We start from the raw sequence: 22609 nt of genomic DNA, 5'->3' as shown, positions 1-22609 counted from the left end.
CTTGGGCTTTCATCTGGTATTGGTTGCTAACCTATTGTTTAAAAAAATAGCAAATCAGTTATTTTTCTCTGTCTTAATTTCCATATCTGTAAAACATGGACTGATCTCCAAAAAATTCTGATAGCACACTTTGTATGTCAGTAGACTAGATGCTTTGAGAAATGGAGAAGAAATGAATGGGGCCACTGCCCTCAGCATTTGAGAGAAGAGAGGATATCTGAGTGGCGGCGAAAACTTGTGATCAAGAGAATAGAAACTAACAGTGGAGTCAGAGTGCCTGAGTTTAAATCCTGCCTGTGACACTTGCAAGTTGTGAGACCTGAGGTAAGCACTTTGTATATCAGTTTCCCCTTGCGTGCAATGAACATAAGATTCCCCACATTATCAGGTAGCTGTGAGGGTTAGGTGAAATAGATCATCTATATAACTTGCTCAGCATAGTACTCAACGAATTGTAAATATGCAAAAAAATATATTCAGGCTATTATGATCATCTCACTAAAATCTGATTATTTTAATTTAAAACCTAACATTTCTTATTGACAAAACAGTAAATATATATAATATCATATACTTCTTTCCAACAGTCTGCACAGCAGTCATCTTAAATGAGTTAAATTATATTTCTCTTGTTTCTATAGCTTCTTCTTTTTTATATTCCTCCTGTCTGGGAAACTACTAAAATTAATAAATACACTGCATATAAAATGCAGGTGGTTAATAAGGAATCTCAGACTCAGCATGGCTTTTCTTTTTTCCAACTTCTATTATAGGTTCAGGGGTACATATGTGGGTTTGTTACAAAGGCAAATTGCATGATGCTGAGGTCTGGAGTACAAATGAATCAGTCTCCCAGACAGCATAGTACCGAATTGGTACTATGTTCAGCCCTCCCCTCTCTTGTGTTCCCCAGTGTCTACTGTTCTCATCTTTACATCCATCAGCATGGCTTCTGATTCACTTTTACATTTTTCAAATATGATCAAAAGCTTTCCTATTATACTAAAAGTGATGAGTCCTACCTTTCCCTGAGCAACAACAATAGCAAATTACAAGGAATTCAGTGGGTTTTTTTTTTCTTGCAAATTAACATCAACAAATTCTTGGCTGGGCATGGTGGCTCACGCCTGTAACCCCAGCACTTTGGGAGGCCAAGGCAGGTGGATCATTTAAGGTCAGGAGTCTGAGACCAGCCTGGACAACATGGTGAAACCCCGTCTCTACTAAAAATACACACAAAAAATTAGCTGAATGTGGTGGCACGTGCCTGTAATCCCAGCTACTTGGGAGGCTGAGGCACAATAATCACTTGAACCTGGGAGGTGGAGGTTGCAGTGAGCCGAGATTGCACCACTGTACTCCAGCCCAGGCAACAGAGCATGATTCTGTCTCAAAAACGAAACAAAACAAAACCAAAAAAACCCCAGCAAATTCTTATATTAGAAATTCAAAATATTAGAAATAGTAAACATTTCTTGTTGTAAGTAGTCCATAAATATACTGAAAAAGACGAAAAGAGAAATTATAAGCTTAAGGATAATGTCTGAAATACAACTCCTAACTTTCTGAAAGAATGGGAAAACCCCTAAGGAAAATTGTAGAGTAAGCTTAGCATTTAACTAAAGATAATACCACAATTGCAGCCTAAGGAACATCTCTAGGACAAAATGCAATTTTATAGGGTTGGTTAATTCTGACTCAGCAGTAATTCTCAACTACAGTTTTCAGATGGAAACGATTTAGTAATTCCAAATGTTGAAGGTTAATCTGTATTATAATGCCTCAATACACAACTATAAATTTTGCCACAGGTCTTTTGTGTAGTCAAAAAATGTAAAATCAGTTCTAAAACTCTGTTATATCTTTTAAGTTATACTTCTCAAGAAAAGTCATAAATTATTAATTATGGGTTGACAATCTAATTCTTTCATGATGGTTTACAACCAAAGTTTAAAGTAGAGAAGAAGGAGAGATTATCCAGATTCATGATTTTATACTATAGCTGAGGCAGATTTCTCTGGAGAGCACCACCTAGGTATGCCTTTCATTGGCAGTCAAAAACTTTGTATTATCTTGTAATATCTAAGAGATCCATGTGGCATATGAAAGAACTCTGGACTTTCATTTAAAACTGAATTAATAATTTACTAACCAGAGAAAGGATATCAGTGTTTATTAAAGAAAAGTTCAAAATGAAAGTATTTCTTTGTATTTTATTGTTTTCACTTGCCGTTACATAACAGTAGTCCCTAATATTCTAATATCATTTGCTGGAGAGCAGAATTGGGTGCCTGATGGACCCATAAGCTAGATCTGACAAAACTGACATGTGATAAGAACCTCCTCAAACTAAGGATTGTGTCTATTGAACACCGAATTCAAGAGTAGCATTATAGAGCAAAGATTAGGGAAGCTGACCAAACACGGTCTGAAGCACCATATTTATTCTATCATAACCTCAAAACTCAGAATGATATGTCAAAGAAGAAAAAATGTTTGACATTATTTGTTAATAAAATAGCACGCAGAGTTACAATACTTTTTTTAAAAAAAAGTATCTGATACTTATATTATATATCAATTACAAAATAATACACTAAGACAGTAGGGTAAACTTACCTCTATAATAAAAGAGGCAAAGGTCAGAAAGCACAAACCAGCGTTTCTTCCACAATTTCATGCCAGTACTGTCCTGGATTAAATCAGCATATTTAAGGATTATTTCTCAAACAATAAAAACTCACATGCTGTGCATTTATTTATTTATTTATTTTTATTTTTTTGAGACGGAGTTTCGCTCTTGTTGCCTAGGCTGGAGTGCAATGGCGTTAACCTCAGCTCACTGCAACCTCTGCCTCCTGGGTTCAAGCGATTCTCCTGTCTCAGTCTCCAGAGTAGCTGGGGTTACATGCACCTGACACCACGCCAGGTTAATTTTTTTGTATTTTTAGTAGAGACGGGGTTTTACCATATTGGTCAGGTTGGTCTCTAACTCCTGACTCAGGTGATCCACCCGTCTTGGTTTCCCGAAGTGCTGGGATTATAGGCTTGAGCCACTGTTCCTGGACTTGTGCATTTATCTAAAGTAAACTTTTAAAACAAGGTATGTTTGAGACATGTGTAATATAACCTAACTAAAAGGCCAATTAAAATTTTGGAGGTAGTTTTCTAGGTTCTTAAGATATTCCCAATTAGACTGGTCTCTGAAAATACCATTATGCAAAGGGAATATATTAAGGCAATTTGATTTGGCTTCATATTTGTAAGCAATTTGAAATTGACTCTTCTCAACACAAACATCTGCTAGGATAAGAATAATAACCATGCAGCAGTGCGTGCATTCTGGTAAACCAGATTTAATAAATATGTTAATCGTCAACAAGAAAAATATGTGAATTGAAATTATTCCAAAGGTAATGCAATTTAAAATGACTGTGAATAAAGAAACCTTAATATACAAATACGTTTCATAAACATTTTCTTTTCCTTACGTCTATAGTTTGGGATTTGCTCATCACGCAAAAAAGAAACACTATTTGGCAGCTATTTCTAAGTAATTTAGTTCATTAAAATATCAGGCTCAAATAAAATTAGAATTTTAATAAAAATTACTTTCCCATATGCAATGTAGCAAAATTGGAAGTAAAAATTAAACAGACACCAAAAAAAAAAAAAAAAAAAAAGAGAGAGAGAGAGGCCAAGTTGGGTGTGCATTGATTAGAAATAAATTTATTTCTAGCTGTGAGCAATGACTTTAAAATTACAGAAATTAACATGGGTGAAATCTTTCAAAACAAAAGATTTGACCTTAAAATTCACAGCTATACCAAAAACGAGACCCAAAAAAATGGTAAATGTTATCTTTTTTTTTCCTCGAGACAGCCTCACACTGTCACCCAGGATGGCGTGTAGAGACACAATCTCAGCTCACTGCAACCTCCACTTCCCGGATTCAAGTGATTCTCATGCCTCAGCCTCCCGAGTAGCTAGGATTACGGGCGTGCACCACCACAGCTGGCTAATTTTTGCATTTTTGGTAGAGACAGGGTTTCTCCATGTTGGCCAGGCTGGTCTTGAACTCCTGTGCTAAGGTGATCCACCCACCTCGGCCTCACAAAGTGTTGGAATAACAGGCATGAGCCACCACACCCAGCCATCTTCAATTTCTTAATTATATTCTTTCTTTAATATGGTTAAGGGACACTGTAAACTAAAATGTGTCACACACGTATTACAAAATAAACCCTTTTTTTTGGGAGACAGGGTCTTGCTGTGTCACCCAGGCTGGAGTGCAGTGGCATGATCATACCTCACTGCAAGCTCAAATCCTGGGCTCAAGTGATCCTTAAGCGATCCTCCCACCTCAGCCTCCGGAGTAGCTGGGGCTACAAGTGCGCACCACCACCGCCACACCAGGTTAATCTTTGTTTTTGTTTTGTTTTTTTTTAAAGTAGAGATGAGGTCTCACTATGTTGCCCAGGCTGATCTTGAACTCCTGGGCTCAAGTGATTCTCTGGCCTTGGCCTCCCAAAGTGCTGGGATTACAGGCGTGAACCACTGTGTTTGGCCCAAAATAAACACTTGTTAGAGAAGCTACTTGGTAATACTTTTGCAATGCTAAATTAACCAAGGGATCAAGAAATAAGAACAAGAGCTATTTTAAATAAGGAATGCCATTAGGCTATTAGGCTCAATTTTGCACTGAAATAGTTGATCATAATTTGGACTTTTTAGAAAGGCTAGCTGGAAAATACGGAGAAAATTTTCTGTTAGAAACTGGGCTGGGTGTGGTGGCTCAGGCCTGTAATTCCAGCACTTTGGGAGGCCAAGGTGGGTGGATCATTTGAGGAAAGGAATTCAAGGCCAGCCTGGCCAAGGTGGTGAAAACCTGTCTCTACTAAAAATACAAAAATTAGCTGGGCAGTAGTGGCACACTCCTGTAATCCCAACTACTTGTGAAGCTGAGGCAGGAGAATTGCTTGAGCTTGGGAAGCGGAGGTTGTGGTGAGCTGAGATCACACTGCTGCCCTCCAGTCTGGGCAGGCCATAGAGTGCGACCCTGTCTCAAAAAAAAAAAAAAAAAAAAAAAAGGAAAAGAAAAAAAGAGAAAAAAAATAAACTAAATGTGAAAAAACCTTTTAGCCTGGATAAGCTTAAATGTCAGATGGTTAAAATATAGTCAACCATCTTTAAATAAAAATTATGACTTAATAAATAAAAATCATTAGGTCACCTGAAAGCAATTAGCAATATTTAACAGAATAAATTGGCACCAATGAACTAATATTTAACTTGCTTTGTATCATCTGTACGTATGTATAATCAGAAAGAAAGAAACAAGCCTTGAAGATTGAGGATGTTACCTCAGTTATCTACCAGTCACTTATCACCCAGTTGCAAACTGGAAAGTAAATAGCCTCTATGTAATCGAAATGATGTCAAAATCCAAGGAGGTAATGTATATACATCTTTACTAATTCCAAAACTAATGAGGTTTCAAAAAAGCTTAGATAGCAAGTTCCTCAGTCAGTGCAACAATATAAATCCCAACTAATCAGGATGTCTGAGAGTAAACCCTGTATGAGCAAATTAAAAAGAAAAGAAAAAGTAAAGAAAACATAACCAAAAAACGTAAGAGGAAGAAAAAATAGTCTCATATTATAGAATCAAAAATCTGAAAAAACTCACAGAAATCTGAAATAATTATAAAATCTCTGTACAAATAAAGGGGGGAAATACACAACTATATATTTCTCTAACAACTTTTATATCAATAGAAAAATGAATAACACCCTTGTATTAATAGTTATTTCAATTTTGACTTTTAAAAATATTTGTCTAGATACTTTTACCATGTTATTTCTTATCATTTTCATAGAGCATATATTTAATTTTAAATCTAGAAACACCCATAACAAACACACAATCTCTGTTCTAAGTAATGTCCACTCCTTTTTCTGTCTTCACTGTTCCCTTGATATTTTTCAGGGGTAACAAGCAAAGAACCTAGGTGGCTTCTCCATAGTTCCTTCTTAATTTTATGATTTTATAGAATTGTCTTCGGTACTTTCAGTTTAAAAGGTTCCTTCTAATTTTGTCTTTTGTTTCATAACAAATAAAAAAAAAAATACCTGTTTATAAAGCCAACCTCGTCTGACCACTGGTGCATTAGGATTCCTTTTAATTGAATTTGACCTCTTTCCAAAATTATGAACTTTTTTTGAAGCTCGTGAAGTCTAAATAGAAAAAGAGCATGACAGAAAATGTGGTATTAATGCCTAGAGATTTGAGCTTATTTTCCTCTTAAAATTTAATCTCTTTTCAGATTTTCCCAAGAACTGCGGGACTTAAATCTTTTCAGAAAAATTATTAAAATTCTACTTTTGCTGGGTTAGTTGTTTGAAGTGTAAGAATTCTGCACCAAAATTTTTTCCCCAGGATATCAAAAGTTTTACAATATTTCCTTTAAAATCCGGACAGGATATACAATTTTTAGAAACACAGAGTATGTGGCAGTATTTTGTCGTATCTGCTATATAAAATGAATAGATCATGAGTAAAAACTGTTAACAAATCTTTAAGAATAAACCAAACTACAGAACTTTTCCCTTTATATCTTCATTTAATAGTGCAGGTTCAATTAAAGAAAGTTAACAGCACTCAGTCCGAGGAGAAATATACAGATATTAAATATAAACAAATATATCACATCAAGTCAAAACAAGATGGGAAGGATCTGCTTAATGTGATGTAGTGTTTTCTTTTTTATGGACAACTCTGAACTTAAACCAGACAGATGGGGTTTACTGGATTCTTCAAAGTATACATAAAGATAAACAATCTTTAAAAATACTGGTATGCTTACCATGAAGATTTATTTTGGCAGGAATCATAGTGGTGACCAACAAAAATGAAAACAATGAAGTTACAAAGTAACATAAAATTATCTCTCACTTTTCCACTTGTTTAGAATCTTTGGAAATCTAGCATACTTCATTAGAATTTTGTTTTGGGAAGCTTTTATTAGTATATAAGAAAATTTTAAGGCCCGATATCAACAAAATTTTTCCTAAAGCATGTTTTCTAGATGGACTTTAATTTACTTTCAAACAGATAATGCTTAAAAACAGTATAAAACTCAAATGACATAAAAAGATACACAAAGATCAATCTACTTCTCACTCTCAGGCTCCAGCACGCAGCTAACCCCACTCGCAACTGTGGGGCAACCAATATCACTGTATGTGTGTGTCTATCTATCTAAAATAACTGTTTTCATGATTGATGAATATTTTTCTGAAATGACCGCATATTTTAATATCCACTCTTCTGTTCCATTATTTCTTGGAACTCACTATATAAACAGAATGCTTATTTACCCATACTGTTGTCAATGTGCTGTGTTATGAAACTTCTGACCTTTGGAAATCTGTACGTGAAAATGGTGTCTTTTTCTGGTTTTAATTAGTATTTTTCATATGATGGATGAGGCTGAGCATCTTTTTTCATATATTTAAGGGTAAATTCCATTTTCTTTTCTGAAAACTGATTTCATATAATTTGCCCATTTCCAAACTGGCTCGTAAGCCCTTTTCTTATTGATTCACAGTACTTCTTTAATTATAAGGAAATTATTCTTTAATTGTTAAACGAATTGCAGATACTCTGCATGGATAATAATCACATGTGGTTGAATTTCTCATTATTTTATATTGTTACTTCTGGGTTTTATGTCATATTTAGAAAGCCCATCTACATTCTGATCTTTGTTTTTTTTTAATCTTCCATTGTTTTTTTCTAGTGCTTTTATAGTTTTGTTTTTAACATTTCAACAACTGATCCATCTAGAAAATTTTTGGTGTGAAGTATGAGGAATAGATTCAACTTTCTTTCAAGACAATGACCTAGTGGCTCTCAATTCATTCATCAATTTCACCAGATTTTAATTGAAATATACTCATAAAGCATTATGCTCAGTTAGCCTGTTGGATATATGTTACTTAATAATCAGAAATTATTTATATTATTTGAAAATTTACATTCATTTATAATCTCCTAACAAAATTTTATTTCAAAAACCTTAACAGGCATTTAAATACTATTATTATAATTATCTATTTTCTTACAATAAACATAATTTACTATTACAATGGTTTTGCTGAAAAATGTTTTCTCAATCTATGCATTCTTATAGTCAGATAATTTGATTTCTAGGCTATTACATTAATCATCACCTTTAAAACTTAAGAGTGTCCATTTTCTCTCACAAATATTATATTTCTAAAACTATTCCAAACTTGAAAACTTAAGTCATTGAATTACAATCTTATTACTTTATATTTCAGGCTGCAATTGCTTCTTCTATCAATCACCTCCAAATTCATGTAGTAATAAAAATGTAATGATTATTCTATAATTTTAAGTCCATTATGAGTAACGGTATGGATACTGTTTACTCCTTATCAGTAATTATTTTAAAGCAAAATAACTTACTCTGCCTACAGGGCTCATTGGATGCACTGCATAATCTGAAGTCACGTTATAGTTAGAAGCTTCATTTATCATACTTATAGGTCGTTCCTTCTTTTCTTCAGATGTCATGGTTGCAACAGTCCTGAAAATATATGTCAAAATGGTAGAACTTGCTGTGTATGTAACCCGCTTTACAATAACAGTTCCCTACAGTTAACTATGCGAGTGTCCTACTTTTTCACAGTACGTGGACCCTAGTTACTCTAGAATCAGGCCTTAGTACTTACAACAACTTTAAATACAGCTAACACTTTTCCTAAGTCAAAAATACATTATTATCGTGTTTATTTATTATTATGTTTTAAGACAGGAGTCTCACTCTGTTGCTCAGGCTGGAGTGCAGTGGCGCGGTCTTGGTTCACTGGAGAATCTGTCTCCCAGGTTCAAGTGATTTTCCTCTCTCAGACTGCTCAGTAGCTAGGACTACAGGCATGCACCACCGTGTCCAGTTAATTTTTCTATTTTTTTTTTTTTTTTGGTTTGAGACAGAGTCTCGCTCTGTCGCCCAGGCTGGAGTGCAGTGGCCGGATCTCAGCTCACTGCAAGCTCCGCCTCCCGGGTTCACGCCATTCTCCTGCCTCAGCCTCCCAAGTAGCTAGGACCACAGGCGCCCGCCACCACGCCCGGCTAATTTATTGTATTTTTTAGTAGAGACGGGGTTTCACCGGGTTAGCCAGGATGGTCTCGATCTCCTGACCTCGTGATCTACCCGTCTCGGCCTCCCAAAGTGCTGGGATTATAGGCTTGAGCCACCGCGCCCGGCCAATTTTTCTATTTTTTAAGTACAGTCAGGGTTTCACCATGTTGGCCAGCCTGGTCTCGAATGCCTGACCTCAAGTGATTTGCCCACCTTGGCCTCCCAAAGTGCTAGGATTACAGGCGTGAGCCACCGCACCCGGCCTATCATGTTTATTTTTAATAGACATTATTGCAGATATTCTACTTGGTCATCCAACTGAAAAATTAAAAATGAATTATAAGATTATTCTAATTTAAAAAGCAATAACAATTTCAGTAACTAACTCTGTGAATAGCTCTATAGTGTAATACATTCTTACACATATTTCATTTGACGCTTATAAAACTCTTGTGAAATAGTAATTATCACTATCTGATTTAAGGACGAGAAAACTGAGCTCAAATTACTTTATTAATCTAACCAAGTTTACACAGTTTCTCTACGCTTGCATCCCAGGCTCTTGAGCTTACTGTGTTTGAAGTACTATAAAAACAGCTTCTGAGATTACATTCCTCATGAAAAAATGTTTAAGTCAGGTTTCTATATGACACATCATGAACAGCTGGCATTCTGTTATTATACTTGACTACAAATGTCCAGATAAGAAAGCTATTAAATTGAAATATAAATAACAGCAATTTCAATGCTAACCCAATTTTGAATACAGGCATTCCATGAAACTCTTTACTTACTGTTCATTCACTACGAAAATGCAATTGTCCTGTGATGGTTGTCCTGTGACTGGATGTTTGCAGGTCACTTTCCTTTCATTATGGCTGAAAAAAGAATAAAAGAAAAACAGAATGTGTAGGTATTTAAAATGCCCATTTATTTATTGTAATATTAAAGTTAGTCTACAAAGGAAATGAAATTCAGCCTCCCAGCCTTTTGTTTGTTTGTTTGTTTTTGAGATGGAGTTTTATGCTTGTCGCCCAGGCTGGAGTGCAATGGCACGATCTCAGCTCACTACAATCTCTGCCTTCTGGGTTCAAGCAATTCTCCTGCCTCAGCCTCCCAAGTAGCTCTGATTACAGGCGCCCACCATGACACCCAGGTAATTTTTTGTATTTTTAGTAGAGACAGGGTTTCACCATGTTGGTCAGGTTGGTCTTGAACTCCTGACCTCAGGCGAGCCACCCGCCTCGGCCTCCCAAAGTACTAGGATTACAGGCGTGGGACATGGTGCCTGGCCACCAGCCTTTTGAGATTCCTAAATATATCTTTCCTACTATCTACTGGGAGTGCCTATGTGTGAAAATGTTACTTATATTTTTACAAAACAGTTAAATGCATCCCTTCTCAGTCTGGTCTCAATCCTTTTTCATTATTTTATAAACAAAAGTAAGTTGTAGGCCAGGTACCGTGGCTCACACCTGTAATCCCAACACTTTGGAGCGCCAAGGAAGGTGGATCACTTGAGGTCAGGCGTTCAAGACCAGCCTGACCAACATGGTGAAACCCCATCTCTATTAAAAACACAAAAATTAGCCGGGTGTGGTGGCGTGTGCCTGTAGTCCCAACTACTCAGGAGGCTGAGGCAGGAGAATTGCTTGAACCTGGGTGATGGAGGTTGCAGTGAGCTGAGATTGTGCCATTGCACTCCAGTCTGGGCAACAGAGAGACTCTGTCTCCCCCCTACCCGCCTCCCCTCAAAAAAGTAAGTTGATTTGGCTGTTTGGCTCTTTACATTGCATTGTAAAATACAAAGATTACTGTATTTTATACTTCATAGGTGGGTCATGAAAAATAAGTATGAGTGTCTACCTACCTCCACTGTTTTATGGTCCAAAATGGGTGCATTACAGAGTACTAATGCCAAATTCATAAATGGAAAGAAAACCTAACAGTACTACTATATGGGCACCAGTACCTTAAAAAAACAGAAGGTTCTGAAACAGGAATACTTTACAGTGTTTCTGTTTTACAAAACAACCTTTATATAGACAATGTAATGAGATTAATTTTTTGACACTTGAGGAGTGTATGTTGTAGGAAAAAAATGAAATCTGAAGGAGAAGCAAAAATCTGAAGTAAATGAAACGTGGAAACAACAACAAAAACAAAGAAACATCTGTTATGTTTACTGAAAAAAATGGCTTTGAATTAAGTTATGACTACTTTTAGAGAATAAGATGTTTGCCTAAGAAACAGTATTCTTTCTAGGTTGAGTGATAAGGTCTTCAACTGTTCTTGAATGAAAGAAGGAAAAAACCCCTATGTATTTAAGCCAAAAATATTAGATGCTCGAAATAATATGCAGTATACATTGATACATTAAATAGTCTATAATAATTTTCATTAGGTCATATACCATAAAGTAATCTGTAACAGAGACCTATCATTGACATGCCTGACATTAGAAAACTTACCTTGTAAGGTCTGTATTGAATATTAGTTTTTTTTTTTGTTAATCTTAAAATATTAGTACATATGCTCTGTATGGTGAGAAGTCTATAACCACAACCTGCAAACTTCCAGGTAAATTTCATATGCTTAAGTTCTTTTTCCAAATCCTAATTTTCATATTTTTTTGAGTAACTCAATACCCTGAAACTTAATCCATTAAATAAAATTGAAACTGTATTAATATAAAGATATAGATAAAGTTTTTTAAAAATTCCGTATTGCATGATATAAATGATGAATTGATGGGTGCTGACGAGTTGGTGGGCGCAGCACACCAACATGGCATAAGTATACATATGTAACAAACCTGCACGTTATGCACATGTACCCTAGAACTTAAAGTATAAAAAAAAAAAAAAAGAAAACAATACAAAATACCCTGTGCTCATAGGAAAAAAAAAAAAAAAAAAAAAAAAAAAAGAAATGAATGAACATGCTAGATTTCCCCAATGCTTGAGTTTGCTCTGATGCATCTCTGCTGGGAAATTGAGAAATGAACTACACTCTCTTGTGAGATGTTTCTATGCAACAAGTCTATAACCGTTGAAGAATAAATCATAAGAAGTGAGAGTCTTGAAAGGTCAAGCCATAAGGTTCAGCACTGAGTTGGACTGGGTCAGAAGCTGGGAATGTTATTTAATACTGAGACAGATTGTAAACTTGCCAATCTAATCAGACTCTGCTTTGATGTTATGCTTTTTGCTTTGTAGGCTCTGGTTTATGGTAGTTGATGTTTATTTCCACATATACTTTCCTTTCTTCCTATTTTATAAAATTCTTGGAATTGGTATTTCTGCATCCTACTTAAGGCAAAGCATTAATTCAAGCCAACTAGTAAGCTCCCACCCTCTCTTGGTTCCAATTTCAACCCCATTATTGTATAAAATTTCATGTTTACAACATTCTAACTCTGTGTTAGGAATAACAGCCTCAGTCACCAAGGCTTATGGGGATTTCCACATTACCAAATCAGTCATGAAATAAACATGCACTAAAACCAAAAAAAAAAAAAAAAAAAAAAAAAAAAAAAAAAAAAAAAATTCCGTATTGACTATTGTAAAAGTAGAATCATTAATGAAACATAGTGTTTCTATTATTCCTTAATTCAAGTGGTCTAAGAAACACATAGAGCCATCTGTTAATATTTAGAAAAATTTTAATAGATACAGCACTTGACACCCTGGGAGGTAGCTGGCTCACTGTTAGGTCCTGACCATTGTCCTTGGCACAACAGAGGAGTGACTGCTCAGGACCACAGGAAGGGCAGGGAAGGGAAGACAATGATTCTAGCCTTTTCTCAATTCTACCAAAGCTTGTCCCCTGTATTCTTACAAATTGTATGTTTTCATCTTAGATCTGCCATTCTTTTCCACATTTCACAAGTTGTTGTTGTTGTTGTTGTTGTTGTTTTGATGGGCCTCAAAATCCAGATCAAGAGAATCATCAGTTCTGCTACAATGCTTGCTGGAACTGTTTCAACATGATTTGTATGTTAAAGGAACAATTTGAGCATAACACGACTTGGCACTTGCTTATGCATGATTTTACCTGTAAGAGACTCTAGATAGATGCAAAAAACTGCACCTGACAAAACCCAGCCACACAGGAATACACAAAATGTATATCTGCACACACCTCAAACATGTAGCAGCTACTTCAGTTCATTGCCTGTTTTATGAAACACACTTATCCATATCTGGTGATACAACTTTTTTTTCTTTTCTTTTTTTTTTTTTGAGACAAAGTTTTGCTCTGTTGCCCAGGTTGCAGTGAAGTGGCGCAATCTCAGATCACTGCAACCTACGCCTCCTGGGTTCAAACGATCCTCCTGCCTCAGCCTCCCAAGTTAACTGGGATTACAAGTATGTGCCACTGTGCCTGGCTAATTTTTTCCAGTTTTAGTAGAGATGGGGCTTTGCCATGTTGGCCAGGCTAGTCCTGAACTCCTGGCCTCAAGTGATCCCTCAGCCTTGTCTTCCCAAAGTGCTGGGATTACAGGTGTGAGCCACTGCACCGGGCCTACAGCTTTCAACTCAATTTCAGATAACCTTCCCCCCAAAACTTCCCAATAATTCACGTGCTGAAACCCTTTCAACACCCAGTTACTTTCACAAGCAAACTGTGGGTCTTTTTCAAGGCCAAATGTCATATTTATGACGCTACCATTTTTATTCGGTTCCTATATGTGTCGCTAATGAAGTTTTTGAGTGGTGTGCTCCTAAATCCATTTTCCCCCCAAGCCCTGCATTTTTTTGTTTCCAGATTTTGCACGATGAGGTGATTTTTAGAGACACACATGCTATATTTTTGCTAAATATATTGCACTACTAAATTACAAACTACCGTATCACTATCCTATTAAAAATGCATTAGAATTTTAACAGACACTGAAACAAGGTGTCATTTAAAAAAATTCTTCCCAGATATTTTATGCTTAATAAAAAAATAAGAGCTGAAAATAAAGTATTTTAAAAAATTTGTATTTCTAGAAGAATCCTTATAAAAAGGATAAAATTCACATCTTTATTTTAGCTTATTATTATTATTTTTTTGAGACGAGTTTCACTCTTGTTGCCCAGGCTTGAGTGCAATGGCGCGATCTCAGCTCACTTCAAGTTCTGCCTCCCAGGTTCAAGTGATTCTCTTGCCTCAGTCTCCCAAGTATTTGGGATTATAGGCATGCACCACCACGCCTGGCTAAAAAAATTTTGTAGTTTTAGTAGAGAGGGTTTTACCATGTTGGTCAGGCTGGTCTCAAACTCCTGTCCTCAGGTGATCCACTGGCCTTGGCCTCCCAAAGTGCTGGGATTACAGTTATGAGCCTCTGCGCCCAGCCAAATTCAGGTCTTGATATAAGACATACCTATGGTCACAGGACAAACTAATTCCCACCTTGTCTCTGTAGTCACTGTGGCCTAGGAGGAAGTCCAGACTTTTCTAAATACAGTATCAGTGTTTACCTACTCTTACTTCCAGACTTCCCTTGATGATGTTTTAATGTGTAGGTCTAGATAAGTGGTTCTCAAATGGGTGATTTTGCCTCCAGGGGAGCATTTGGCAATCCCTGGTAACATTGTGAATGTCACAACTGGGGAAATGTTACTGGTGTCTACTGCGTAGAGGCCAGGGTGCTGCTAAACATTTTATAATGCAGAGCAGAGCCCTCCATGTCCAAATAAACCTCTAGAAACATCAACAATGCTAAGGGTGGGAAGCCCTGCATTAGGCTATCATAACCCTTAAAATAACTGACTCTACTGAATAAGGAAAGCAACATTTACTATTCATGTGCCTGTATTTCTCTAAACACAACAGAGGTAGCAGAAAACACTAGTAGTTGAGAGCACAGTTTCTGAAATCAGACTACATAAGTTTGAATCTCAGCTCCTCCACCTAATAGCTAGGTGATCTTTTGCAACTTCCTTTACCTCTCCGTGTCTCAACTGAATAAACACAGCTATGTCACAGGTTATTCCTTCATTTAGTCAACATATACATATATATACACACAAATATTTTCATAAATATAACATCTATATAGACATATATTTATATACGGTAGTCCTCCCTTATCTGTGGTTTTGCTTTCTATGGTTTCAGTTACCCTGAGTCAACCGCCGTCCAAAAATATTAAATAGAAAATCCCACAAATAAACAATTCATAAGTTTTAAATTGTGAGCTGCTCTGAGTAGTGTGATGAAATCTCTCTCCATCCTGCTCTATCTCATCAATGACGTGAATCATCCCTTTGCCCAGTGTCTCTAACCGTCGATGCTACCTGCCCCATTAGTTACTCAGTAGTTGGCCTGGTTCTCAGATTAACTGTTGAGGTACTGCAGTTTTTGTGTTCAAACAACCCTTTTTTTACTTAATAATGACCCCTCCACACACACACCCAAAGTACAAGGTTTGTGATGCTGGCGTGCTGTTACACTTTTATTATTTATTATAGTTAATCTTTTACTGTGCCTAATTTTTTAAAAAACAGAGATGGGGTCTTGCTACGTTGCCCAGTCTGGCCTCAAACTCCTGGGCTCAAGCGATCTTCCTACTGTGGTTTCCCAAACTGCTGGGATTACAGGCATGAGTCAGCATGCCTGGCCCACTGTGCCTAATTTATAAATGAAAATGTATCATAAAGCAGTGAGAAAAACATAAAAAAATCCTTGCCTTCATGGAACCTACTTTATAATGGAGATGTAGAAAACAATAAGCACTCGATAAATGTTATTTACAATTATTATGAACTGCAGGACGTTGTGTATATGTCATCATTATATTAGTATTTGGTCAATTATTTAAATTAAAAGTTTAACTTCGTGCCCACCCAAATACAGTCACGTCACTTAACTATGGTAATACATTTTGTTTGTTTCATCATACTCAATCCCAACTATGGTGACACATTCTAAAACATATTAGGTGATTTTAGTTGTGTGAACATCATAAAGTGTATATACACAAACCTAGTTGGTACTGCCTACTATAAAAATAGAAAATATACTTATATATAAATCTAGGCTATATAGTATAGCTTATTGCCCCTAGGATAAAAACAGGTATGACACGTTACTACATTGAATACTATAGGCCACTGCAGTATAATGTTAAATATTTGTGTATCTAAATATATCTAAACATAGAAAAGGTATATTCAAAAATATAGTATTATGCCTGTAATCCCAGCACTTTGGGAGGCCAAGGAGGGTAGATCACTTGAGGCCGGGAGTTCGAGACCAGCCTGGCCAACATGGCGAAACCCTGTCTCTACTAAAAATACAGAAATTAGCCAGGCATAGTGGCGCACGCCTGTAATCCCAGCTACTCTGGTGGCTGCAGCATGAGAATCGCTTGACCTCAAGAGGCAGAGGTTGCAGTAAGCTGAGATAGCACTAATGCACTCAAGTCTGGGCAAAAAAGTATGGTATTAAAGATTGAACACTCTATCCCCCAGGTCATAATGCAGTGATGTGAACACAGCTCTCTGCAGCCTCAACTTCCCAAGTTCATGCAATCCTCTTACCTCAGTCTCTCAAGTAGCTGGGACTACAGATGCACACCACCACAACCACCTAATTTTTAAAATAGCTACTTGGGAGGCTGAAGCAGGAGGAATGTTTGAGCCCAGGAGTTTGAGGCTGCAGTGAGCTATGACTGCCACTGCACTCCAGCGTGGGCAACAGAGCAAGACCTTGTCTCTCTCTCTCTCTCTCTCTTTTTTTTTTAAGTTAAATTTAAATTTAAATTTAAATTTAAAAAAAAATTTTTTTAAGGACTCCGTTAATCTAGAGCGTCCAGGGCTAAAGAAAACAGGTCATATTTACAAGCTCAACTTGATGATTATGCTCTAAAGGTCAGTATAAAATGAATGAATGCCCCCACCGCCACTTTAAAAAAAAAAAAAGATACCAAGGAATTGATAAATAGCAACATAGTTTGCTTGTGCTTTGGCGTTACGTCTTTTTCCTATTTATTACCAAAGTTTTAATCATTTACTATAATCAGAAGAGTAAATGAAAGGCCTGATACTTTAAAGCTTCTATGAAACTATTATTTCACTTAATAATAATTTGGTTGTGAAGGATTTTAAGACGACTAAATCGGTGTGCATATAAAATGGTACATATATTTCCATCAAATTGTATAACACTAAAATGACATGTCTACTGGAGATAAAATAGAAATTCATTAGTCTAACTAATTCCTTTTCCAATCTTCTGTATTTTATAAACCAAATAATGAATTATGTAGGTAACTACTGGAACACCTGGGCTATGCTGAACTTTTAAGCAGACATCTTAGTTCTGAGCTTTCTGGAAGCTTAGATAAAAAGAGAAAGCTAAAGCACACAGCTCCTATGAACTAGTGATGGAAGGAAGAGCAATTTACCAGGTTTAAATCAACTTTAAGTGACAGGTTTCTTTTATATAAATAACTAAAACTGTATGACAGCACTCTGAAAATGGGGGAAGCTGGTGTTTGTCTCCCTTTCCAGAGTAATTAAAGGAAGATACTTTTCATAGAGTCTACATTGCTATGGTTTTCCCTCCTCAGGAGACATATAAAGGAGGATGCCAATGGCATTCCTTAAAAAACATCATAACCATGCACCCATTCTCTCATGAAAATAAACACATAAAGTGTACATTTCAATATAAACCCCAATTAAAATATGCTATTAGAAAAAAAACTTGTTTGTTAATATGATGTTTCAAATTTCCAGTTAAAATAATAAAAGTCCATAAAAGTGAGGGGACTATTTCATTCTTAATGGAGAATTACTTCAAATTATACAAGGAAAGAAACTATTCAATGCAATTAAGTAGTAACTGACAAAAGAAATTTGGTATTAAAATTCCTGTCATCTAATAAGACCAAAACCATGCAGAACTTCATTGAATGCAAACATCTTTTATCTGATACCTACAGGTAAAATACCCTTATTAGAAGTTATTTAAAAATCAGAATTTGATTTATATAGAAAAGAATCCAGTACTAAATGTACTAAATTTTTTTTTTTTTTTTTGTCTCGCTTTGTTGCCTAGCTGGAGTACAGTGGTGTGATAGTGGCTAACTGCAACATCCGCCTCCCGGGTTCAAGCAGTTCCCTGCCTCAGCTTCCTGAGTAGCTGGGATTACAGGCCCCCACCACTACGCCTGGCTAATTTTTGTATTTTTAGTAGAGACGGGGTTTCACCATCATGGTCAGGCTGGTCTCGAATTCCTGACCTTGTGATCCACCTGCCTCAGCCTCCCAAAGTGCTGAGATTACAGGTGTGAGCCACCGTGCCCAGCCTTAAATGTACTAGATTTAAACATTTAAAAATTCCAGTAATGTTACATATATATAACAAAGCAGTAGGCCGGGCATGGTGGCTCACAAGGTCAAGAGTTCGAGACCATCATGGCTAACACAGTGAAACCCCGTCCCTATTAAAATACAAAAAATTAGCCGGGCGTGGTGGTGGGTGCCCGTAGTCCCAGCTACTTGGGAGGCTGAGGCAGGAGAATGGTGTGAACCCGGGAGGTGGAGCTTGTAGTGAGCCGAGATCATGCCACTGCACTCCAGCCTGGGCGACAGAGTGAGACTTCCTCTCAGAAAAAAAAAAAAAAAAAAAAAGGCAGTAAATGAGATATATTTTTAAAATCACGTATGGAAAGGAACTATTCCTGATTTTAAAATAATATTTATGATTTCAAAGAGATGATGACTCAGGATTGCTTAATACTGCAGCACTGCCACCTTTATTGGGTTGCCCTATGCTTTTTAGTTAGGCAACCTCACAAGCCCCAGCTGGCTGCTGTATCACAAAGCAATACTCTGAACCACAAAGTCTAGAGTTAAAAAGAAGGTTTTGGGTTTTTTTGTTTTTGTTTTTGTTTTTTTTTTGACAAAGTCTCACTCTTGTTACCCAGGTGGGAGTGCAATGGCACGATCTCGGCTCACTGCAACCTCCCCCTCCCGGGTTCAAGCAATTTACCTGCCTCAGCCTCCTGAGTAGCTGGGATTACAGGCACCTGCCAATACGCCCGGCTAATTTTTGTATTTTTAGTAGAGATGGGGTTTCACCATGTTGGACAGGCTGGTCTCGAACTCCTGACCTTGGATGATTTGCCCGCTAAGTTTCCCAAAATCTCCCTGGCCATCTTTCTCAAGAATCTCACTAGTCAGAGATACGAGATTCCATGTCCAAGTCAACTAATGGCAAAATAAGTGGGACTACTATGGTGAGCAAGCTAACTCCAGTCAAGATACACAACTTTGTCTGTGGCCCACCTAGAGGAAACTGAATAAAATGAGGTTATATTATAATATAAGGAAAAAGAGGAAGGAAGAGGCTAAGAAATATTCTGTTTTCTTAGACAAAGCAACTTACATATGGTCCAAAGAAAATATGTGCGCTAGTATATTCAAAAGTAGATTTCTGTGTTTTATATGGTAAAAGAGGAAAATGGTTTTACTAATTTCTTGCTTTGCGAAGGTAAAAGGGTGATTTAACCTGAACTTCAGACCTTTAGAGATTTTGTTTCTACCTTCAGTAATATGTTTTAATGTTTTGGCTACACACTGACTACCTGTCTTAATGCAGTTCTTCCTTGTGGGAGTATGTGTTTTTGGTGGGGTTTTTTTTTTTTTTTTTTTTTTTTTTTTTTTTTTTTTTTTTTTTTAATCTCTATTTCATGGGTAACTTCAGTGACAAAGCAGTTAAAATCCACTCTGCTTTTTAATCCAAAATCCACTCTGCTTTTTAAAAAGAATATTGAAATTGCTATTAACATATTGCCAATAACAGCCAATACTATTCTTCTGAGTGATACATTACAGTCAGGCAAAGCAAGCTGTATTATGCAGTGTTTCATATGTGTAACCATGGTAACATCGTTGAAAATGTATCTACTGTGCAAAACGAGTAATATGTATTTTAGAATCCCACAGAAGAGATTTCAGTTGTTTCTTGCTAAACTAAGATGTCAACCCATTTATGTGATTTGCTCTGAATCATGTATTTCCCTTACGGGAAAGAGAAAAATATTTAATTTAGTTTAAGAAAAACAGAACAGCATATTGGTTTGGCAGCTGCCATTTGGCAATTCTTCTGCCGATCCTGGCAACAAAAGCCAGTATCATGACTTGGACTTTTATAAAGGCCCAACCCACAAAAGCTGCCACATATCCACAATAATGTTAGACTTGAGTGGGGCAGAAGAGGTGTGGAAACTATGGAAGTTATTGTATTCCTCTATGAAGAAAACTATGCAGCAAAATCTCAGATGTATGCTTTTAACTTGTGTTTTCAGTATCCTTCTAGTGAAACCAAGAAGAGTACTATAATTTTTAACTATAATTTACTACATTCTCAAGTTGGCCTTAGTTTCATTACTCTATAAAACAATTATACTCTCCAGCTTGTCTTAAAATTGAAGAGCTTTCATCAATAGAAATCATACAGTGTCTTGTAATTTTGCAACTCAAACAATCAAATCTTAATTAGGTTTAAAAAACATGTTTGTAGCAGCCATTTAGTTATTAAATCAATTCAGCCTATGCTAGTCAAGTAATTTAAAAATTATTATTAAATAAATACAAAATTTCTTAATGTTTTACATAGCTAACTATTTTAATTTATTTTCATTGTAATAAAAAGGAGAAAAATGTCCTGTTGAAATCTGGCTGCTACAAAGACTGTTTCTGCAATTTATTTTTAAACTGAAAATATGCTGGCACAGAATATTGTGCCTACAATTAAAGGCAATGTTTTAAGAACAAAAGAAAAACATTAAAAGTGCTCTGCCTTTCTTGAAACTGAATTCTTGCATCTTGGTTATGTGAAGAAATAACCACTGAGTTAGCAATCTCAAAGACTGTAATTTTTTTTGTGGGGTAAAACATGAAAAGTACATATTTCCTTTCCCCACATTCAGTTCTAAATGCCATTTGCCTTTAACTTAGAACTAACTGCTTCCAGACATCCTGCTCAAACCTCAATGTTTCATTTACCCACCATCTACAAATTCTCCTTAAGGTCTTAACCCTTTATTTTCTATTCTTTCTCCTCTCATCATTTAGAAAATGGGTAACTTTCAATTTGTTGGGGGAAAAGAAGGGAAAAGAAGGTGTGAAAACTTCACTCATCCTCACCTCCAGCAATAAATAGTATGAATAAATAAATAAATAAATAGTATGAACAAATAAATAAATAGTATGATTACCACCATAACAGCTACCACTTAAACATTTCACTCAGTGCTACTCACATATTCAGCTGCCACACAATGGCCTTGACAATCCTCACAGAGCCCATTTGAGGTAGGTGTTATTATTTGCAGTTTATGAATACATAAACTGAGGCTCATAGCATTTAGAAAGTTGCCAGAAGTCATACTCCAAATAGGAGTGCCTCCAAGGCTTGAGCTGCTCTCCTTTTCAGATCCCAACCTTTCAACAGCTGCCCCTTTCTCCAACTCTTCCACAGCCAATGAGACTTCTCAGTTCTGTCTTTCATCTTCTGTTCAACGACACTAGAACAGAATAAAGCCATACTTTCCTTAGAGGCCCTTTCCTTCTTCCACTGACAGCAGATGTGCCATGCACATGCTGCCTCCCTCACTGCTCCTCTTCCCTCCTCCTCTCATCTCACTGCCTACCATCACCCCAGGATCATTTCTATCTGAAGCACAGCAATGAAACCTTTCCCAATTCCGATTTAATTTTAAACCCAATGCCTCTCATCCTTGGAAGTTTCACAATCATTTTCTACTCTTAGCTGTTCAGACAAAATTACCACCAAAACAGATTTAGAAATGTTACTTCACATTTCTACCACTACCGGTATCAAAGAATTTAAATACAAATAATAACAATTGTAAAGCATGTGTTGCACCCAACAGGAACTAAAAATCTTGCTTGACTTAGAGGAGATGACTTAAACCCCAGTGAGAAAATATGAGTATGATGTAACACTGTTAAGTACAAAGCTAAAACCATTATTACAGACATTAAGAACATTTAGGGGAAAAAAATTAAATGTTCAAAACATAAAAGGCTCACATATCAACTCCCGTTTTAGAATTTGGTTTTTCACTGATAATTTCGAAGTTATCTTTCTTAAAAGCTCTCTTGAATAAAACCAGCATACACATTAAGAATCTACAAAATGGGCTGGGTGTGGGTGGCTCATGCCTGTAATTCTAGCACTTTGGGAGGCTGAGGCAGGCGGATCACCTGAGGTCAGAAGTTCGAGACCACTCTGGTCAAAATGGTGAAACCCTGTGTCTACTAAAAATACAAAAATTTGCCAGGTACAGTGGTCCACACCTGTAGTCCTAGCTACTAGGGAGGCTGAGGCATGCATATTGCTTGAACCGGGATGCGGAGGCTGCAGTGAGCCGAGATCGCGCCACTTGACTCCAGCCTGGATGACAGACTGAGA

The 22609-nt window shown here is 36.6% G+C and overlaps 1 protein-coding gene across 4 annotated transcripts in view; it reads right to left on the bottom strand.

The window, feature by feature from the left end:
• The window catches only part of PLEKHA5 (pleckstrin homology domain containing A5), a 254613-nt gene that overhangs the window by 114842 nt on the left and 117162 nt on the right, over positions 1–22609 (bottom strand). For all 4 annotated transcript variants that reach the window (XM_030939462.1, XM_030939458.1, XM_030939459.1 and 1 more), the window contains exons 4-7: positions 9964–10047; positions 8494–8614; positions 6132–6236; positions 2620–2692 (exon numbers count right to left, since the gene is read on the bottom strand). In XM_030939462.1, the coding sequence (XP_030795322.1) occupies positions 2620–2692; positions 6132–6236; positions 8494–8614; positions 9964–10047 (383 nt within the window). The remainder of the gene's footprint in view (positions 1–2619; positions 2693–6131; positions 6237–8493; positions 8615–9963; positions 10048–22609) is intronic.

The sequence above is a fragment of the Rhinopithecus roxellana genome, chromosome 10 (genome assembly GCF_007565055.1).
Source record: "Rhinopithecus roxellana isolate Shanxi Qingling chromosome 10, ASM756505v1, whole genome shotgun sequence".
Lineage (NCBI taxonomy): Eukaryota > Metazoa > Chordata > Mammalia > Primates > Cercopithecidae > Rhinopithecus > Rhinopithecus roxellana.
This window is presented reverse-complemented; position numbering and strand designations above follow the sequence as displayed.